Source organism: Haliotis rubra, unplaced genomic scaffold (assembly GCF_003918875.1).
Source record: "Haliotis rubra isolate DU_JTF1 unplaced genomic scaffold, ASM391887v1 Scf218, whole genome shotgun sequence".
NCBI classification, from domain to species: Eukaryota; Metazoa; Mollusca; class Gastropoda; order Lepetellida; family Haliotidae; genus Haliotis; species Haliotis rubra.
Genome location: NW_025766203.1, coordinates 392,614 through 412,866, shown reverse-complemented (window position 1 = coordinate 412,866; position 20,253 = coordinate 392,614). Strand labels below are relative to the sequence as shown.

Here is a 20,253-nt window from a genome sequence, read left to right as displayed (position 1 = left end):
CCTGCATGTTGCCTACAGGTGACCCACACAGGTGACCCACACATCTGACTCCATGCATGGCTGATTACCAAATGCATGCCTTTTGTATCTGAATAATTCGTTAAGCATATTCGGGTAGAAGTGGATTCAGTTGTAGCAATCCTCAGAGCTCATGCCGCTGTGCTCTGTGATGATGATGTGCAGCGATGTATCCAAACACGTTTTCAAGCACCTTTTGCACATATCTGCATTCCTCTCTCAGTTCATCAATAAACTGTGATCCAATAACGTCTACCGAATCACTGTGTACCGAGATATTTCAATCTATATTTGTTTTTAATGTTATCAAAACTCAGCAAACTGCTGCTGCTGCTGCTGATGCAACTATGGCTGGCGTATCCCAAAGGCCCGAAACAGTTAATGGAACACACCTGGATATTATGAACACTGATAAACCTCTCTAAACTGTCACACCTGTGTCCAGCATCACATCTGATCCATGTACTTTGTACACCGAACAGCGATACAACTATCTATATGGCACAATGTCATGTCACTGTAATATCCAACTGCCTGCCATGGGTATGATCTGTTAACGCGCCGTCGTTGTCGCCGTCCTTCGAGAACTGACACAACTAACTATCCGTGATGTTTTCGTATGCAAAGATTAGCTGCACCGTAGCACTGTGTGCAGTTGTTGTTGCAGTACAAGGCACTGATAGGTACGTGGAACAGTTTCAGCTCTCTGAATCCGACACGGACTTCATCCAAGAGAAGGTGGACTTGGCGAAGAAGTACCTCTTTCTTGAAGAGACTCGACATGGAGGTGAACTTACCGAAAGCGGGAAGTGCTGGGCTTGTAAATTTCTGGCAGAGACATTGTACACGCTGGTGGTGCAGAAACGCCCGGAACATGATATTGTCGAGATATGTACGGATATTTGCATAAAGGGGAAGATTGAAGACGAAAGGGTGTGTCGGTATATTACCAGAGAGTATAAGGTATGTTCAAGCACTTAATCAGTTTTGGTTAGAATTGGTCTTCAGCAACCCATGCGTGTCGTAAGAGGCGACTAACGGGATAGGGTGGTCAGACTCGCTGACTTGGTTGACACATGTATCCCAATTGCGTAGATGGATGTTCGTGCTGCTGATCACTAGATTGTCTGGTCCAGATCGCCGCCATACAGCTGGAATATTGCTAAGTGCGTTGCTTAACAACCAACAAACAAAACAATGAAATGATGCAATTTGAGGAACGATGACATTGCGTTTGAGTAATTAGGATGAGTGAGTTAGCAGGGTTTAATGCCGTTTTTAAACTCTATTCTAGTTATGTAACGGCGTGTTCACAAGATTGGTAGACTATTATTTACAGATCGCCGCCATATAAGTGGAATGTTGCTGAGTGCGGCGTAAAACAACAAACAAACAAACAACTACTTAATTTGTTTGAGTTGCATTTTAGAAGTTGAGACGTACAATATAGAACAATTGTTTATGGATAACGATCACTCTTGCTTGACAACGGTACAAGAATCTGTATCGAAACGTCGCACTAAATAAAGAAGTTGTTATCAACAACAAAAAATCTATATTGAACCACTTAATTAGTGATAAAGCATGTTTATGGGTTTATTGATGTCAGATAAATAAGCAAATTAAAAAATGAGCTATCATGATACTATAAGTGTATAAACGGCGTGATAAAGTGGTTGCAGGGAGACCAAAAAAAATCCTGCTTGACTAAAACGGGAAGTTGGGCAGCCTCATGGTTAATCACTGGCTCGTTCAGCAGGAAACGCAGGTTCAAATTCCACTTAGGTACAAAGTGCGGGGTCTATCCATGGTGTTCTCCAACTGACATTACTAAATGCGGCTTAAAATTGAAAAAATAAAAAAATAAAAACACAGCTAGGATATAGCTGGAATAGCTGGTGTATGGTTATAAGCGTAGTAAACTCTACTCATTCAACAATAAACTATGAGTGAGTGAGTTTAGTTTTACGCCACGTTTAACAATATTCCAGCAATATAACGGCGAGGGACACCAGAAATGGGCTTCACACATTGTACCCATGTGGGGAATCGAACCCGGGTTCATAGTTTAATGGGGGCTCGTCACGCCGAAGACCCGGATTCGATTCCCCACATGGGTACAATGTGTGAAGCCCATTCCTGGTGTTCCCCGATATTGCTGAATGCTCAAAAAACAAAGGTTAAAGCAGCGTAAACTAAACTCACTCATTCACTCCATCAACTGTTTCAGACAACGGGCATGAGCGATTAGGGGTTAAACCACCGATGGTTATTATAAAGAAGGCTTCTGTGAGTGTTTGTGGTCTGATTGTACAATAAGTGCTCGGGCGGTGGTCTAGCATTATTGAAAAGATTATATGGCTTGAATACCGCTAAAAGCAGCGTAAAACTATACTAAACTCACTCACTTAAACTATAAACCATAGTCATATCATTAGTGCTAACATGACTGACAGTAGTCCTATCTTGTCGGTCTACTGTCCTGGTATGTACCCAATGAGATAAGGTTGATATATGTGACAGATTTCTTACAGACCGATACAGATACACATCCAGATCATGTAGTGACGTACGTGCACTGTCGTTATCACCACTTGACCTATTGTAACCCGTGAACTAGATACCATGATGAGTGAATACAAGTTTACGCCACATTTCATTTACCGGGTGAATAGTGAGGTCAACGTTTTTATTGCCCTGATCAGTGTCTAATCGAATGTTATTGTCAGCCCCATGGAGCTAAAATGTTAATAACCACATAACCATCGCATACTACCGGGTACCCATTTACTGCTGGATGAAACATTTCAAACAGATTCACTTTTCTGATGCGTAATAGTGGACTTCCAGGTCTGCACACGACACCATTGACCACTGTATACAAATTCAGACGTATGTGTATGTTAATCTAAGGGGCAGCGGGTAGCCTAGTGGTTAAAGAGTTCACTCGTCACGCCGAAGACCCGGGTTCGATTCTCAACATGGGTACAATGTTTGAAGCCTATTTTGGGTGCTCCCAGCCATGATATTGCAGGAATATTGCTAAAAGCGGAGTCAAACTAAATTCACTAACTATGTAAATGAAGCGACACTACAAATAGAACGCATATGTTGACGTCATCCGTTTGAGTGAACGTTCTAGTTACCTTGTTTGGACACCATTTCAGACATCATTTCTGTGGTTTCACTTCAATTCTCCCACGCGGAGCTGACACATTAAAATCGCACAAAGTTACGTTGAACCTCATTCTAGTACTCACTCATGTTTCAGGCTCGTTGACTTGGTTGCCACATGTCGTCGTACCCCAGTTGCGTAGATCGCTGCTCATGCTGTTGATCACTGGATTGACTGGTTCCAACTCCATTATTTACAGGCCGCCTTTATAGCTGGAATAGTTCTGAGTGCGGCGTTAAACAACAAATTAACAAACAAATAATAAGCTCACTGCTGATACATATCAAGCTATGGCTGATACTAGTCTGACGTCACTACAACCCCCCGTTGTTTCCTTGCAGGATATGGCGATCACTGTGGTCCAGCAAGCGGTGCTGACCCCTGACCAGATCTGTGGCACCATTCTGGGACCGTCCTGTGCCACGCCTTACGACCCCTTGGACATGTGGAACATCTCCCTCCCGAACACGCCGAAACCCCCTGTTAAACCCCCTCAACCCCCGGCGGTGAGGCCATGACTGTATGCCGTATCTAAATCTTATCGTCACGCGAAGGACTATTTTGCATCTTTGACATGTGACATGTTTTAATTCTCGGTACAAATATTTCAGCAAACACATTTCTTCCTACATCTGCAATCAGTCGTATTTCAGGATTGATACTGAAACTATTTTAAAATGTTTTTCTAAATATAATTATTCCCTCATGCGTGATGGTATCTCTAAGTGAAACAAACAAAACTGGTCATTCAATGGTCATGTACTTCTTTCAGGTAGTCGTGTTTGAACGTTTAAAAAACGTTTGACATTTTTGTCATATTCAATTTTCAAATGTATACTTCTTTTTGTCGGTCTGATTATATACAAGAATGTCCCAAAGATACATCATCCTATGAAGGTTGTTTCCGAACAGGGGGGTGGGGTAGCCTAGTGGTTAAAGCGTTGGCTCGTCACGCCGAAGACCCGGGTTCGAATCCCCACATGGGGACAATGTGTGAAGCCCATTTCTGGTGTTCCCCGCCGTGATGTTGCTGGAATATTGCTAAAAGCGGCGTAAAACCAACCTCAGTCAGTGTTTCCGAACACCCTTGACCTTGAACCTCGCCTCAAGGTCCCTGGCTATGGGTCACTGTGGTGTTTCTCCTGTCTGTAGCCTGGCTATAGGTCCCTGGCTATAGGTCACTGTGGTGTTTCTCCTGTCTGTAGCCTGGCTATAGGTCCCTGGCTGTGGGTCACTGTGGTGTTTCTCCTGTCTGTAGCCTGGCTCCCCGAAGGTCCGGTTCTTGCAGCTGACCGACATACACATCGACATGATGTACCAACCCGGCAGGAGCGCCGACTGTAACGAACCTGTGTGTTGTCGTAGCAACGACGCCAAGCCAGGTAAGATTTGCTCATGCAGATGTTTCACACTTCCACACGGATATGTCTTATTGCACATGGCGATTATCAAAAGCAAATTTACATTCATCGAAGTAGAAAAATTGAAAAGGTCTTCACATGTCTGTGAAATGACATTCGAAATTAGAATAAACGCAAACATTGTCCTTGCTGCATGTTAAAATCAACGTGGAGCTATAAGCATGTGTCGTTTCTGTAAGCAATTTCTGTTGCTATACTGTTGACCTGAACTTTTCAAAATGAAACCCCCAAAAGACCACCAACAAACAACAACAAAACAAACAAAAACAAAAACAAACCCAAAACAACAACAAAACAAAATACCCCAATAACCCCCAAATAAATAAAAAAAATAAAAAAAAAAAAATAAAAAATACTAAAAAAAAACTGATAATAATTACAAAAATTAATAGCAATAATAATAAATCACATGTACAAACATACACAATACAAAAACAAAAACCAGAGCAAACCAAATCAAAGCAAACAGCAAAATTAAACGATAAGAAATACTAAACCAGAGAGCCCCATACAAACAAGAAATACAAAATGTTAAAACTACAAGTTAAACGACAACAAATATCACCAAAATAATGTCAACAGAGACATGTGTAAACAATAACTTATTGCATTCTTCATGACTAAGAGCTACAAACATTGTTTCTCCCCCAGGTGAAGGTGAGACGGGGGCTGGTCGGTGGGGTGACTACCGGGGCTGTGACGCGCCCCTCTCCCTTGTGGACAACCTGTTCCAAGACCTTGCCTCTAAAGCCGATCAGGTGCGTCAGCTGCTGCTGTTTCGGTAGTGGCCGTTACAATATCTTGCCGGTAACATGGGGTAGGATAAGTCCCGATTATCAATGGTGGGGTTTTCAGGGCAGAATATACAGGGTCATGAAGCCGTGTGTCTCCTCCTGTGTTGATTTTAAGGCAGAATGGATGACGAGTATCTCATACGTTTCTACAGGTGGGATTCTAGGACAGAACAGATCCACAGTATTTAATGTTTGTCGTACCTATCTGGGATTTAAAAGCAAAATAGATCCCCAAGATTCAATGCTTTGTATACCACAGACCCTCGTGTCTTTGCCAAGATTAAAGATTAAGAAAAATAAATGTTTGAGATGATCCCCGACTCGAAATGCTTCACAGTACAGTACATCATAATGTATTCTACTGTGAAGCATTTCGAGTCGGGGGTCATCTCAAATTTTATATATGTTTTCAGAATCTTTAATCCTCGCAAAGACACGAGGGCCTGTGTTGTATACCTGTGGGGATTCCAGAGCCGAAGTGGTCCCAAGAACTTCATATGTGCCTTCCTTAGGGACTGTGTTCTGTCTATCCAGTCTGTTGGGTTCGGATACGATGGTCTTTCATAGTAGTCGGCCTCACCTAGAAAATGATACAAATGGAGCTGGTTTTATGTTTGATATTTCCACATATTATCTATCAACCTCTAGTAATTTGGTTTTGCTATGTTCAAGCCTAAAGATCCCCATTTTGTTCGACTTTTTATCTTGGTACCCTAAAAACAACCCCGCACAATCTGAAATAGAGGTCACAAACTTCAGGAAACAAAATATGCAAGAAACATTTTGTGTGTTTGAGATAGGCAGAAGTCCTCTAGAATCAAGCTTAGATATTAAAGTGCATACAAATGCAATTTGAAACTACAATATCTTGTTAAAGTGACTTCCCCTTCATATTTACTGAAAGAGCTTGTTTTGGAGACAGATGATGTAATCATGAGGACATAACTTGTTCAATTGTCTTCTTTGATTGGCATTTTAGAAGTTGAGTTGATGAAGAATAATGACAATTATTATGGATATACAACTTCTTTTATTCTGTTCTAATGTCGTTGTCAAGCAAGTGACATCACTTGCTTGACAACGACATTTGAACCTATGTCGAAACGTCACCTCCACAGAATAAAAGAAGTTGTATATCCATAATAATTGTCATTATTCTTGTTCAATTGTTTTCACTTATTCATACATGATGCTATGGGTTCAAACTAAGTACTGAATGGTCACACAAGTGTAAGCTTTAATATCGGCACACAATGTTTTTGAAAGATTAAAATGGAGGTGTCCTTAAAAAACAGTCCCCGTCTAAATATAAATCAAGCAATCCAAATCTTTGAATGTTGATTATGACGGGTAGTCATCCAATACTATACTGAGCATATTTTATATGATATTATAATAGGCATACCATTATCCAAGAGGTACCAAATGACAGATCGTTTTTCATTTTCTGCAACGTTTTAAGAAATATACTCCAATGTGTTGTGATGACTTAAAATCTCGTTAACCACATTACCCACATTTGTAAAATTTTGGATATGGCTTTGCTAATGATTCCTTCAAAATAAAATGGAAACTTTTCAAACAATGGACATCGAGAATATAGCTAGGCCGACTACGTTTTGAACGCCCTCGTAGGTCCCCCAAATCTTTACAAATGCATGCTCGGGAGGTTATAATGCGTGACCAACAGCTGACATCTTGTGTGTCATAACCTAGTCCGGCTGCGCTGATCGGTGTTCATGCTATCAACCACTACTATCGGAATGAGTGAGTGAGTGAGTGAGTGAGTGTGGTTTTACGCCGCTTTTAGCAATATTCCAGCAATATCACGGCGGGGGACACTATACAAGGGCTTCACACATTGTACCCATGTGGGGATTCGAACCCGGGTCTTCGGCGTGAACTATCGGAATGGATTATAGTGGTAGATAATAACGTACTGCTGCCTATGTGTTTCAGATTGACTTCGTGATATTCACGGGAGACATCACCGCACATGACGTGTGGAACCAGTCTAGGAGTGACCAGCTGTCGGCTCTGAGAGACTGGTGTCCTACTTCGATAAGTACCTCCCCGGGAAACAGGTGTACTTCTGTGCCGGTAACCATGACAGCGCCCCATGTGACAGGTAGGAGATCTTTCCATTGGTCAGTTGGACAATTTTTCGCACACTTATTTTATTTTGCAAACAAGAGAAGGAATTGTTTCTGCAAACATTTCGTGTAAGTTGGTACGGTTTCATTTTGCCACTTCGATTGGAACAGAAACGACTGTCTGTTTATGGAAAAAATGTGAACATTTAAGAATATTGATTTCGTTTTAAACAGTTTCCCGCCAAATTTCATCACGGGGAATAACTCTATAGAGTGGATGTACTCCGCAATGGCCGACAACTGGGGGCGTTGGCTGCCTCCAGACACAAGGGAGACAATCATGAGGTGAGGTGAACTGACACCGATTCCACCACTGGTTGTATTATGTACTTTTACTGAGCCTAAGGCAGGGAAACATCAAGTATCACATGTTAACGTCTTTGGTATGACGCCTCCAAGGGATCGAATCGCCGACTGTCCAGGCAGACACCCTGTCCACTAGAAGACGGTTTGGTTTGGTGAGGTTGTTGTTTTAACGTTGCACTTAGCAATATTCCAGCTATATGGCGGCGGTCTGTAAATAATCTACTCTGGACCAGACAACCCAGCGATCAACAGCATGATCATCGATCTACGCAATTGGGATACGATGACATGTGTCAACCAAGTCAGCGAGCCTGACCACCCGATCCTATTATATTCATCTCTTACGATAAGCATGGGTTCCTGAAGATCAATTCTAACCCGGATCTTCTCGGGTACACCAGACAACGGAAGCGTTCTGATGACACTCAGGAGATTATTTGTACAGGAACTGCTCTCACGTATGCTTAGATAACTTCCCCCGTCATACCGATATCAAAATGATTTCATATGTATCTTATTTTTCCACCAGAGGGGGATTCTACACCATGTCCCCATTTCAAGGGTTCCGCATTATCTCCGTCAACAACATCTTCTGCTACACCGGCAACTGGTGGCTCATGATCAACAACACAGACCCGAACGGCCAGTTGCAGTGGCTGGCGGAGACTCTACAGAAGGCAGAGGACGCTGGGGAGAAGGTTAGAGAGGAATGTGTGCGTGCGTGCGTGCGTGTGTGTGAGGGGTGGTTGTGGGAGAGTCGTACGGGAGAGAACAGTGTCTGGATTGATCCATCAACTAACCATCCACGGACACGCTACAGGACATAATGACTGATGTTTTTCTTTTCACTTCAGGTTTTGGTTTCTGTGTGTGTATTTGGGGGAGGGGAGGGGTTGGGTAGGATGAAGGGTTGTGTTGGGTGCCGCTGAGGTGTGGGTTGGTGTGGGCGTTAAGGGAAGAGCGAGGGTGGGGGTGTCATGAGAGCAGTATACTAGCCACATATGGTGGAAAACTCGCGAAATAAGGTCAGACAAGATTGTGTGTAAGGGGTGGGGATATATCTTTGAACGAGAGGGTAAGGTTGGCTTTGAACCCTATTCAGTTGTATTACGGCGAAAAAAACAAAATAGTGTTGATCCTGTTACGACAAAGGGGCATAACTCTGTTTAACGAATAGCGGCGTCTAGGGCAAAAGGAACCCCATGCCACTGCAAAAAAGGAACCCTACCATTTTCCACCGTTCCTCAGAGATGGAAAATGAACAATCTATGTTAAAGATGAAGTTACGACATCTAGCGCTACGACTATCGTAAGTCTATGTGTACGGTTTTATCTTAGCGCTACGTTTGCTTTGCCTTTTCTTCCTTTTCTTCCCACGACCCATTAGCAGAAGGTGATAAACACAGATATGTTTTCCCAGGTATTCATTCTAACACACATACCAACAGACTGCATGAAGTCTTGGAGCTGGAACTACTACAACATCGTCAGCCGGTGAGTAGCTGTCCTGTTGAATGTCGTGTTGTACGGATATGTCAAACTCAGTCGACAATCACGAAGTAAGAACTGAGCCAGAGGGTTCTAATTATCGGAAATAATTTCACTAAATCAGTTTAATCAATTTTCTTTTGAAAAGGCTGAGGTCCGTTCCACAAAGGGTTAATTAAACATACTGATGGAATTTATCTTCTGTGGAATCAGGCACGTGTCTTATTATTTGTCAAAGGCATTCTAGTATCCTTTTTTGCAGTTGTGTAAGGTATAAGGGCCTGTGTCCTCCATTAAGATGCGGGTTAGAATTGGTCTTCAGCAACCGACGCTTGTCATAACTGGCCACTAACGTGATCGGGTGGTGAGATTCGCAGACCTGGTTGATGCATATCAGTGTGTCACAATTGCGTAGATCGATGCTCATAATGTCGATCACTGGATTGTCTGGTCCAGATTATTTACAGATCCAAGTGAGGAGGAGTCTGGGATTCGAACATACGGCAAGCAGACCATTACAGATTAAGGGGCCTCTGACCTGTGAGCCAGCAATATTACCGGTTAGACTTTCTACAGAAAAGATCCGGGTTAGAGTTCGTCTTCAAAACCCACGCTTGTTCACTTAATGATCCGAGTTGGACACGGTCTTCAGTAACCCATTAAGCAAATCAAAGCTTTAGACTTTTACACGACATGTTCCAGGTACGAAAGCACCATCGTAGGACAGTTTAACGGCCACACCCACACAGACGAATTCCGCGTGTACTACGACGTCGCAAACCTCACCCGCCCTGTCAACGTGGCCTACGTGGGTGGGTCCGTGACGCCCTACTCAAACAAGAACCCCAACTACAGGATCTATACCATGGACGGCTTCTACGCCAATTCCTCCTTCGTAAGTCATTCACTCAAGTTATGAGCGTACGATAGGTACAGGAGCTCACCTTCAATTAATGATACATGGAAACTTTCAGCGCATACAGTGTTAATATTTTAGTTGACTTTGATATTCACATGGTAACATGCTTTCTTAATAGGATGGATAATTAACATAACTGTGAATGTGTAGGCCATTGAATGTCCAAAGTTATAGGATTCGAACCAGGACCGCCTCATCTTCAGACGGACGCCTTGTACTCTTGACCAAAGCGGTTGACCATGAACGAGGTTAACGAGATAAGGACGTCATCTGTGGGATGAATCCACGCCCGACATCTTGAAGCTGTTTATTGTGACGTCCATGATTATTGCATTCATATAACCACGTGGCTGCATGTATGTGTGTGTTTGTATAGCTGGTTGTTCTAGTCTAGACTGATGTCCAGCTTTATCGTTAGCCCTCTGAGATACGATGCGCTTTGTTATTGTAACATGTATACCCTTAATAAGACATCCAGTCCAATCGACCACAGGTGTGGTCAAGAAGTATTTGTGACATAATGTGTGGTTTCTATACAGCTCCTAAGTTCTTCCTGGTGGCGAAGGTGTAGCCTTGTGGTTAAAGCGTTCGCTCGTCACACCGAAGACCCAGGTTCGATTCTCCACATGGGTACAAGGCGTGAAATCCATTTCTGGTGTTTCCCGATGTGATATTGCTGGAATGTTGCTAAAACGGCGTAAAACTAAATTCAATCACAGATCTGTGTTTGAATGGGTGAGAGCACACTGTCTCTCACAATTAATCAGGTCAGGTGGCCAGGCTCTGTGAACACCTTCGTATCATCGTGCACCAATGGTTCGTTGGTCATGATATCGTTCACTGGTTTGATCAGTCAGTGTTATCTGTCAGGCCAAGCTGCAATAGTAGAAACAACATTAGCCGTCTGTTTCATTGTTTTACAGGCAGTTCTGGACTACGAGGACTATATGTTTGATTTGAGGAAAAACAACAACGGCAGCAGTGCCTCTTGGGATCTGGAGTACAGTCCATTGGTGAGTGAGTGAGTGGGTGAGTGAGTGAGTAAATGAGTGAGAGTTTAAAATCGCTTTGAACAGTTAGTGAGTGAGTGAACTTCAAGCTTTGAACAATATTTCAGTTATTTCAGATTGGGAACAAAAATTGGGAGCAAAGGAGCAACACCCAACATTATATAGGCGCGACACAGATAGTTCCTTTGTGTAAACCATGAACCATGGTATGGGACTGGAAGGTTGATTATAATAGAAGGGATTCTGGGGTACGAACTTACGATATTATCAAGTCACGTCTGGGGATTCGAATCTTTAGAGCCGTACATAGCTTTAACGTAAAAAACTGCTTGTACCGTTGTAGTGAGTGGGTGAGTTTAGTTTTACGCCGCACTCAGCAATATTCCAGCTATATGACGGCGGTCTGTAAATAATCGAGTCTGGATCAGACAATCCAGTGATCAACAGCATGAGCATCGATCTGCGCAATTGGGAACCGATGACATGTGTCAACAAAGTCAGCGAGCCAGACCACCCGATCCCGTTAGTCGCCTCTTACGACAAGCATGGCGTCAATTCTAACCTGGATTTTTGCCATAGTAGAGCAGATGTTCTGATGAATTTTTCATAAGAAAATAATCGTTTGTTTATATACCTTAAAATACAGTAACTTCCTTGACACAACTTTGTAATTGTACCTGCTGAGAATGGTCCTTTGACGTAATGAACTCTTTTGTGGTACGTGTTTGATGTTGTTTTTCTGATCGCATAGCATGTCTCTCTTCAGACTGAGTATGGTATGGAGGGCAGTTACCCCAGCGACTGGAACAACCTCATCTACAGGATGAAAGACGACGACGCTCTCTTCAACAAATTCATCACGTCAGTAGAGTATACCAAATAATTTTGATAGGCATGTTTACATGAGCTGTTGATTACAGAACAACTTGGTAATAGTGCCACCTTTGGCAAATGGTAATATACATCATTATTACCCACGTGGTCAACTTATGGGGTAGTTGCATACTAATCTCGTACGTCACATGGGTGTCGTATCGCATTGTCGTAACGACTTGACCTGAGGTCCTAGCGATTTGATTGGATAACCGATGACCTCTCAATTCACTGTGACAATTCGTCACATCTTACACAGCCCATATTCAATATAATGTACATATTTCTTAACTCTTTTATTTTTGACGAGTCTACACGTCTAATTAAACATCTTTGATAGAATGGTTTAGTTTCACTGAGAAAATATCCTAAAACATGTAACACTATTTCGATTTGCGTAGCGATCCTTTGTTTACATGGGTTGTACGGCTCCACGTGCTGTCATCGAAGCCTTATTGAGAGCAAACGATCCAGCCCCTTCGATATGTCAAAGACGTATATATAACGTCTTTGGATATGTCAATATGTATTGTCATAAACCTTACTGTCGCAGTTGTAGAAGATTATTTATGTAACAATGTAAAACATTATCAAGACCGCGCCGAATCGCTTACGTTGGGCCAGTATCTTCTTATTATGAATATGCGCGTTTGTTTACAAACAAGAGAAAAGTCCGGTCACGTGATATGCATATTAGCCTGTGGCAGTGATGTTATGCTAAGTCATCACTGCGCCGGGGGGTGTTCTGGCCTGTGGCAGAGGTACTATGCTGGCTGGCCGCATAGAACTCTGGGCATGAAACCGGTTTCGGTTTGAAACCATAACAATAACAAAAATACGCTATTTTGTCAATTTAATGCATGTAAGACGTGGGTATTAAAATACCTGATTTAGCTTTCGCTCGGTCAGATACCATAGGAAGGACACTCGTTTCGTATAATTCGTATTTAATGAGACCTCGTGTAGTATTCTCCATATATCCATCATTATAACGATGTTTGGCAACATAGAACGTGTTGGTCATGCTTTTTCCTGCCGAAGCAGAATATCAATTTCATGTACAGTCCGTTTGATTTCATTTGAGACCGATGAATTGCTCACTGACACAAAATCTAATAATTGCAACAAAACCAAATTTGGCAGTCACATGAAATCGACGGACCAACTCTGTGCACGTATATATACACAATATATTTCTTTCAGCCACAAATCCAGAGGAGGAGATTTGACGCCATGCACTCGAGGCTGTAAAACAGACATGTTGTGTCATCTCAAATCAGCCCGTTCTGATGACCCGGAGTTGTGTAAGGACATACTGGATAAGGATGAGTAGTGTGTTATTCCTTTCCAGAACCGGAAGATCCAACGTCTGAATTGTTTTCTTTTTGTGTGTTTGTAACGTCGCACTGAGCAATGTTTTAGGCGTATGGCGATACTCGTGCCTCCATCAAGAACATCGATCGGTGCAGTTTGGATTCAATGACATGTGTCAACAATGTATGCGAATCTTACAATCCATCCCCTTTGTCAGCTTTTCCGGAGTAGGATCTTCACGGGGATCATGCCAGTTTGCTAAATATGGCCGAAAACAATGATTTGGAAAAATGCATAAATGGCATTGTGTCACCAATATTTATAGTCTCTGTATTTCTTCACTATGTCAGTGTTCTCGGACCAAGTCATTGTTTGCCTACTCTTGGAAAGAGGCTGGGAGCTGCTACATTGTGACTTGGTTTTAGTGAGAGTGATTGATTGAGTGAGTACGGTTTGACGCCGCTTTAGCAATATTCCGGCAATATCACGACGGGGACACCAGAAATGGGTTTCACACATTGTATGCAGGGGAATTGAACCCAGGTCTTCAGCATGCCGAGCGAACGCTTTATGTACTAGGCTACCCAATCAGATATGACTGACTGACTGACTGAGTTTGGTTTTACGCCGCTTTTAGCAATATTCCAGCAAAATCACGGCGGGGGACACCAGAAATGGGCTTCACACATTGTACCCATGTGGGGATTCGAACCCGGGTCTTCGGCGTGACGAGCCAACGCTTTAACCACTAGGCTACCCCACCGCCCCCCCATCAGATATGAACCATACCGAAGTCACACTACACAATCGCGACATTAAGCAAAACATCACCAGAAAGCAACGCAAGTGATGAATATATAATTTATTTCCATGTGTCTTCAACAATAATTAGCTGTAACATAATGTAAAACACAAACTTGGACATGTAATTCTCATAAGATTGAGAGTGCACGAGACATAATCGGCACTAGCCAATGTAAGTAGCGTCTAATATACAAGAGCCATCCTGGCAGTCCTCTGTATGAGGTTAACTCATTGGGTTTCGTGAAGGAATGGGCTGCATGGGAGAACTGCCTGCTTGGAACTGTATTTCAGTAATTGTAGTATTACCTCCCTTCGTAGCACGCCATGTCAGCTTAGTATGGGTAGAACAGCACATACACAGCTACGTATCATAATAAAGGCGAATCAGCGCTTCGCAAAATGATCAGAGGATCATGGCACGACAAGGGACTCAACTCTGCACTTTGCTGTTGAGCGCAAGGTCATTTCTGGTCCCTAGCGGTGAGCAACGTAACTTTTCAGATACGGAATATTTCATCCTTCTGCTGAAAACATACATCCTTGATTTGAAATGAGCATTTTTGATTTTGTCATAGTTTGGAAATAACTGGCAAAGAAAGTAAAACTGGACGTTTTCATTTACAAAGGAAACACCCAAACGATGACCATGCTGAAAAATATTCATTCTGACTGACATACAGTTATACAGTGCATCTTTGTACATGTGCAGCAACAGATTTGAGTGACTGAAGTGGGTCTAACCCTGACTGGACATTACGCCAGTTATGCCTTGGCATGTGAGCTCGATGTGGGAGGAGTGAGTGAGGTTGGTTTTAAGTCACTTTTAGCAATATTCCAGCAATATAACGGCGGGGACACCAGCAATGGGCTTCACACATTGTACCCATGTGGCGAATCAAAGCCGGGCCTTCGGTGAGTGAGTGAGTTGAGTTTTACGCCGCACTCAGCAATATTCCAGCTACATGGCGGCGGTCTGTAAATAATCGAGTCTGGACCAGACAATCCAGTGATCAACAGCATGAGCATCGATCTGCGCAACTGGGAACCGATGACATGTGTCAACCAAGTCAGCGAGCCTGACCACCCGATCCCGTTAGTCGCCTCTTACGACAAGCATAGTCGCCTTTTGTGGCAAGCATGGGTTGCTGAAGACCTATTCTACCCCGAATTCGGGCCTTCGGCGTGACGAGCGAACACTTTAACCACTAGGCTACCCCTGACGTTTACCACAATGGTGAGACATGAGCATGAGTACAAGAGCGGACTAAAATGATCGATAATTAGAAATATGGTGGATAGGAAGGATTATATATGACTGACTGACTGAGTATGGTTTTACGCCGTTTTAGCAATATTCCAGCAATATCACGGCGAGGGGGGAGGTTATTAATGATTATCAATATGAAACTTGTGCTATCGATAATATCGTACATAAACTTTAGTGATTGAAAAGGATTTCTCACACAATATACAAATTAAGGACTTATTCATGGTCTGACTCCATCCTGAATCATGTCACCACTTACCAGTGATGTGAAATATATGTATTTCTCAGACATTTTTGGCAGTTTTGCTCAGTTGCGCCTCCAATATTTATCGACAATCAATCAATATTTGGTTAACAAGTATCGATCTCTCTGATCCATATCGATAGCCAGCCCTAATGGATATGGTGCTGAGAACCTTGATTCACATTCAGGGCAAACCTATCTTTGAACCCACGATCTGAAGATTACAGCGTCCACGATGGACTACAATAGCCATGACGTATACTATGGAATACATATATTTATACACACAAACATTATTTTTCTTGTCGTTGCTCTTCTTCTGTCATCGGGATCAAAATCCTCTATTGCAATTAATCCATGTAATTTATCACAGAGGTATCTCATACACGTTTCATATACAGAAAGGCAAAGCTGCCCATCACAATATTTTGAGCTTAATATCCAGTACCTGCATATCAACATATTGAGATCAATAATTTTTCTATAAAATACATATCGTCATATTTTGATAACAAATTTCTAAAGGATATTTCTATTATTTACAATCAGCGTTTGCTGGACTGGTCCTGTATTACAAAGGCTTCATCCGAGATGTGTTTTACCTCATGTAAAAATATTATTAAAATTAGTTTGGCATGAGATTAACTACAAAATATGAACTATTAAATTCTTTGAACGCTATGGTCACTTGGAAGGTACTGGAAAACCTGCCATCTGTTATCACTACAATGTTGATGTTTTGATGGATTTTCGTTAAACAACTTTGACAATACATGATGTGGTGGAGTGCGTTTGGTTTTGGTCGCTGTGAACACGTTTTCCAAATCATCCCATGAGTGCAAGGAGGGGAGACAACCCAATGAACAATATTTCCAATACATCCCATGGTGTCAAGGAGGGGAGACAACCCAATGAACAATATTTCCAATACATCTCATGGTGTCAAGGAGGGGAGACAACCCAATGAACAATATTTCCAATACATCCCATGGTGTCAAGGAGGGGAGACAACCCAATCAACAATATTTCCAATACATCACAGGGTGTCAAGGAGGGGAGACAACCCAATAAACAATAATTCCAATACATCCCATGGTGTCAAGGAGGGGAGACAACCCAATGAACAATATTTCCAATACATCACAGGGTGACAAGGAGGGGAGACAACCCAATGAACAATATTTCCAATACATCCCATGGTGTCAAAGAGGTGAGATAACCCAACGAACACCATTCCCAATACATCCCATGGTGTCAAGGAGGGGAGACAACCCAATGAACAATCTTTCCAATACATCACAGGGCGTCAAGGAGGGAAGACAAAGCACTCAAAGGTATGATGATTGTATATACCATATAGTGTAAATAATGACGCTTTTGATAACTATCACAAGTACCCCAGGAGAATCAGTCATAAGAATATCGTCACAATATGTATGTGGCATCCATAGAGGGTCTATCATTTCAATACAAGGACACTACTCACTCTTTATAATACCTGACCAGTCCATCAACAGCTGAGGTATGCCCATATGTACATAGGAACTGGCTAATAATTGTACTACAAGTACGAAAATACCAAGTGAAAAAATAAAGCTATTCATAACCACAACCCGGCACACCTGATGATACCATGACACATTTACTTGCCTTCGCTGAAATGACCGAGTCAGACACTGAAGTCCACGGTACTTGTAGATCATTGGATACATAAATGCCACAGAGCATTGTTGTAAACCTTTGATATTGGTAAAAGTAACGTGTCGATCATCTTGGAGCACTTGAACATCAACCAACAAACCCTGGATTTAAGTGAGTGAGTTCAGTTTTATGTGGCTTTTAGCAATATTCCAGCAATATCAAGGTGGGGACAGCAGAAAAGGGCTTCACACATTGTATGTGGCGAATTGAACCAGGGACTTTAGCACGATGAGCAAACGCTTTAACCACTGGGCTATCCTACCACCCAGACAAAACATTCTGTTTACAGATTGGCTATCATCACAATCTGGGCTCCAACTGTTATATTTTAATACTTTTTGTGGAGATTGATAAAGTTTCAAGACTGCAAGATAAAATTCACACAACTCTTTCCACACTCATAAACCAAAGAGTTATCAGTTTCAATGGTAGTCAGGAAATGTGATTCAGTTTTATTTCACAACATAATTTCAATTATTTGTCTCGAAAATTACTTTCTCACTTAGATGGAAACAGAAATTTGGATTGTAGCGGAAAGGAATTTCAGACAAATCTGTCTGGAATCTATCATGGATTTTTACGAAAGGTGAGAAAGGGGGGGTGAGAAATGGGTGGCTGCACACTTCATTTTCACAAGAGTTTCAATGGTCATTTAAGAAACTTTCAGGACAAAAGGCACCCCACTTCTGGATCCGCCTATGCCAAAGCACAATCATTACTGTGAGCATGTTACTCTTAAAATATCATGCAACTACAGATGTCCTGGAAAGCAATGAAAAGAATGTTTATGCTCATGAAAATATCATCTTCTTTTCACATATGATCCCAAACCAACAAAATGAATCAACATTTATCAATATTTCACCCCCATTGTCAGAATCTCATCTTAAAGTTTCCACACCCCATACCATATATGGCAATGATTACACACTTCGCTCAGAGTAATCTCCCTTCACATATGCTAGTCTTGACGTTCTAATGCCCATCATACGATCGGCAGTGAAACTGAACAGTGTGTAATGCAATGCCTGTGTCTATGTTACATGCAATCTTCTCACATCAGTTGAATGGCAATTACCCTGTAGTCTTCTAACAACAATCAAGCAACAAAAATCAAAATGTATGTTTACAAAATGTCAACAGAACAAATAGGAATATTGCATGTGATTTGTACACTGTTACCATGGCAACAAATGCTCTAAACAATCCTGAAAAAATGCCCATTTCTTTAATGCCTTAAGCATCGACCATACCCAACACAGGTCCCGCAACATATTCACAATAACAATTACAGACATTTACAGATGGACCATACAGACAGGTTTGCCTTACATGTTTCTGCTCTCGTCAGTGGAATCATACACTATTTTTACCACTTCCTTAAGTGACATTTAGAAGCTGGTATGACGAAGTGGAACATATTTTATGTATTGACAACTTCATTATTGCAATAGATGTGACATTCTGATATAGAAGCTAACAGACTTGTAATCACTTGCATCACATCGAGACATCACATCTATTGCAACAAAAAAGTTGTCAATCCATAAAACTGGTTCCACTTGAATATATTTGCCAATTGTGATATCATGTACAATTACTTTGACTAGCAAGTTTCTGACTGTCAGATGTTTTTGGAATATCATAGATTTGGGGTTACAGCTAAGAAAGCTGTAAATAATACAGGACAAGAGTAGGACACAAATGAATAATTCTTTTAAAAATAGATAATAGAGAGGCAGTGGTGACTGATGGCTAACTTTGCATGGCAAGTAATCTTTTTCGTATCCATGCTGTTTGCATGCGCACCTCTACTTACGAATATATGATTACTGAGTATCCCTTGAAGCCAGTAACATTAGTATAGCCAGTAACAGTAGTATAGCCAGTAACATTGGTATAAACAGTGTATCCAATACAGGGGTGGAAATAACCCATTGCCCGATGCCCCAGTCCAGTGTTTGTTTCTGTCGGGCAAGCAAATTTGGATGTCACGCTGTACCCGTGTCCAGTTGACTTTCCAATGTTAATTATGTTGTTTATTTAAAAAATCAACAAGGAAATCGGCCAGTATAGTTGAAAAATTATCAGTGCAAGTGATTTTACATGTGCCACTGTACCGGAGTACATTAGCAATTTTAAAGTTATTTCCACCCCTGCAATAAAACTGGAATGGACAGTGTGTCTTGTAACACTTCTGTCCAATACAACTGGAATGGATAGTGTGTTCGGTAACACTTCTGTCCAATACAACTAGTATGGATAGTGTGTCTGGTAACACTTCTGTCCAATACAACTGGTAAGGGTAGTGTGTCTGGTAACACTTCTGTCCAATACAACTGGTATGGATAGTATGTTCGGTAACACTTCTGTCCAATACAACTAGTATGGATAGTGTGTCTGGTAACACTTCTGTCCAATACAACTAGTATGGATAGTGTGTCTGGTAACACTGGTATGGATAGTGTATCTATAACAGGACATCCAAATATTTTGTTAAGGATATATTATCCTCAGTCTAAGTAAACTTAGGCTCACTATTAATCCTTACACTGCTATACTGAGTCTAACAAACCCTAGTAGAAGGTCATGTTAGCTATCCTTTTGAATTGACCAATCAGAACACAGCTTACCAAATCGCGAAAGTTAACATTCGCACATACCTTTTGAACCTTTACCTCAAAAACTTGAATGATTCTGAATGCTATTTTCCGAAGCGATCACTTCCAAGTGTTACACATGGAGGACACATTATTCACAACAGCG

General features: G+C 41.7%; 1 protein-coding gene across 1 annotated transcript; it reads left to right on the top strand.

Moving 5' to 3' along the window:
- The first annotated feature begins 511 nt into the window (after nt 1-511).
- On the top strand, nt 512-13,789 carry LOC124277089 (sphingomyelin phosphodiesterase-like). The gene is given in 13 exon segments (XM_046712742.1): nt 512-981; nt 3,535-3,699; nt 4,452-4,575; nt 5,266-5,372; nt 7,368-7,455; nt 7,458-7,536; nt 7,736-7,846; nt 8,397-8,565; nt 9,288-9,361; nt 10,058-10,250; nt 11,198-11,287; nt 12,051-12,145; nt 13,361-13,789. Coding segments are annotated over 13 exon segments (1,779 nt in total). The 5' UTR covers nt 512-627; the 3' UTR covers nt 13,491-13,789.
- The last annotated feature ends 6,464 nt before the right edge of the window (nt 13,790-20,253 follow it).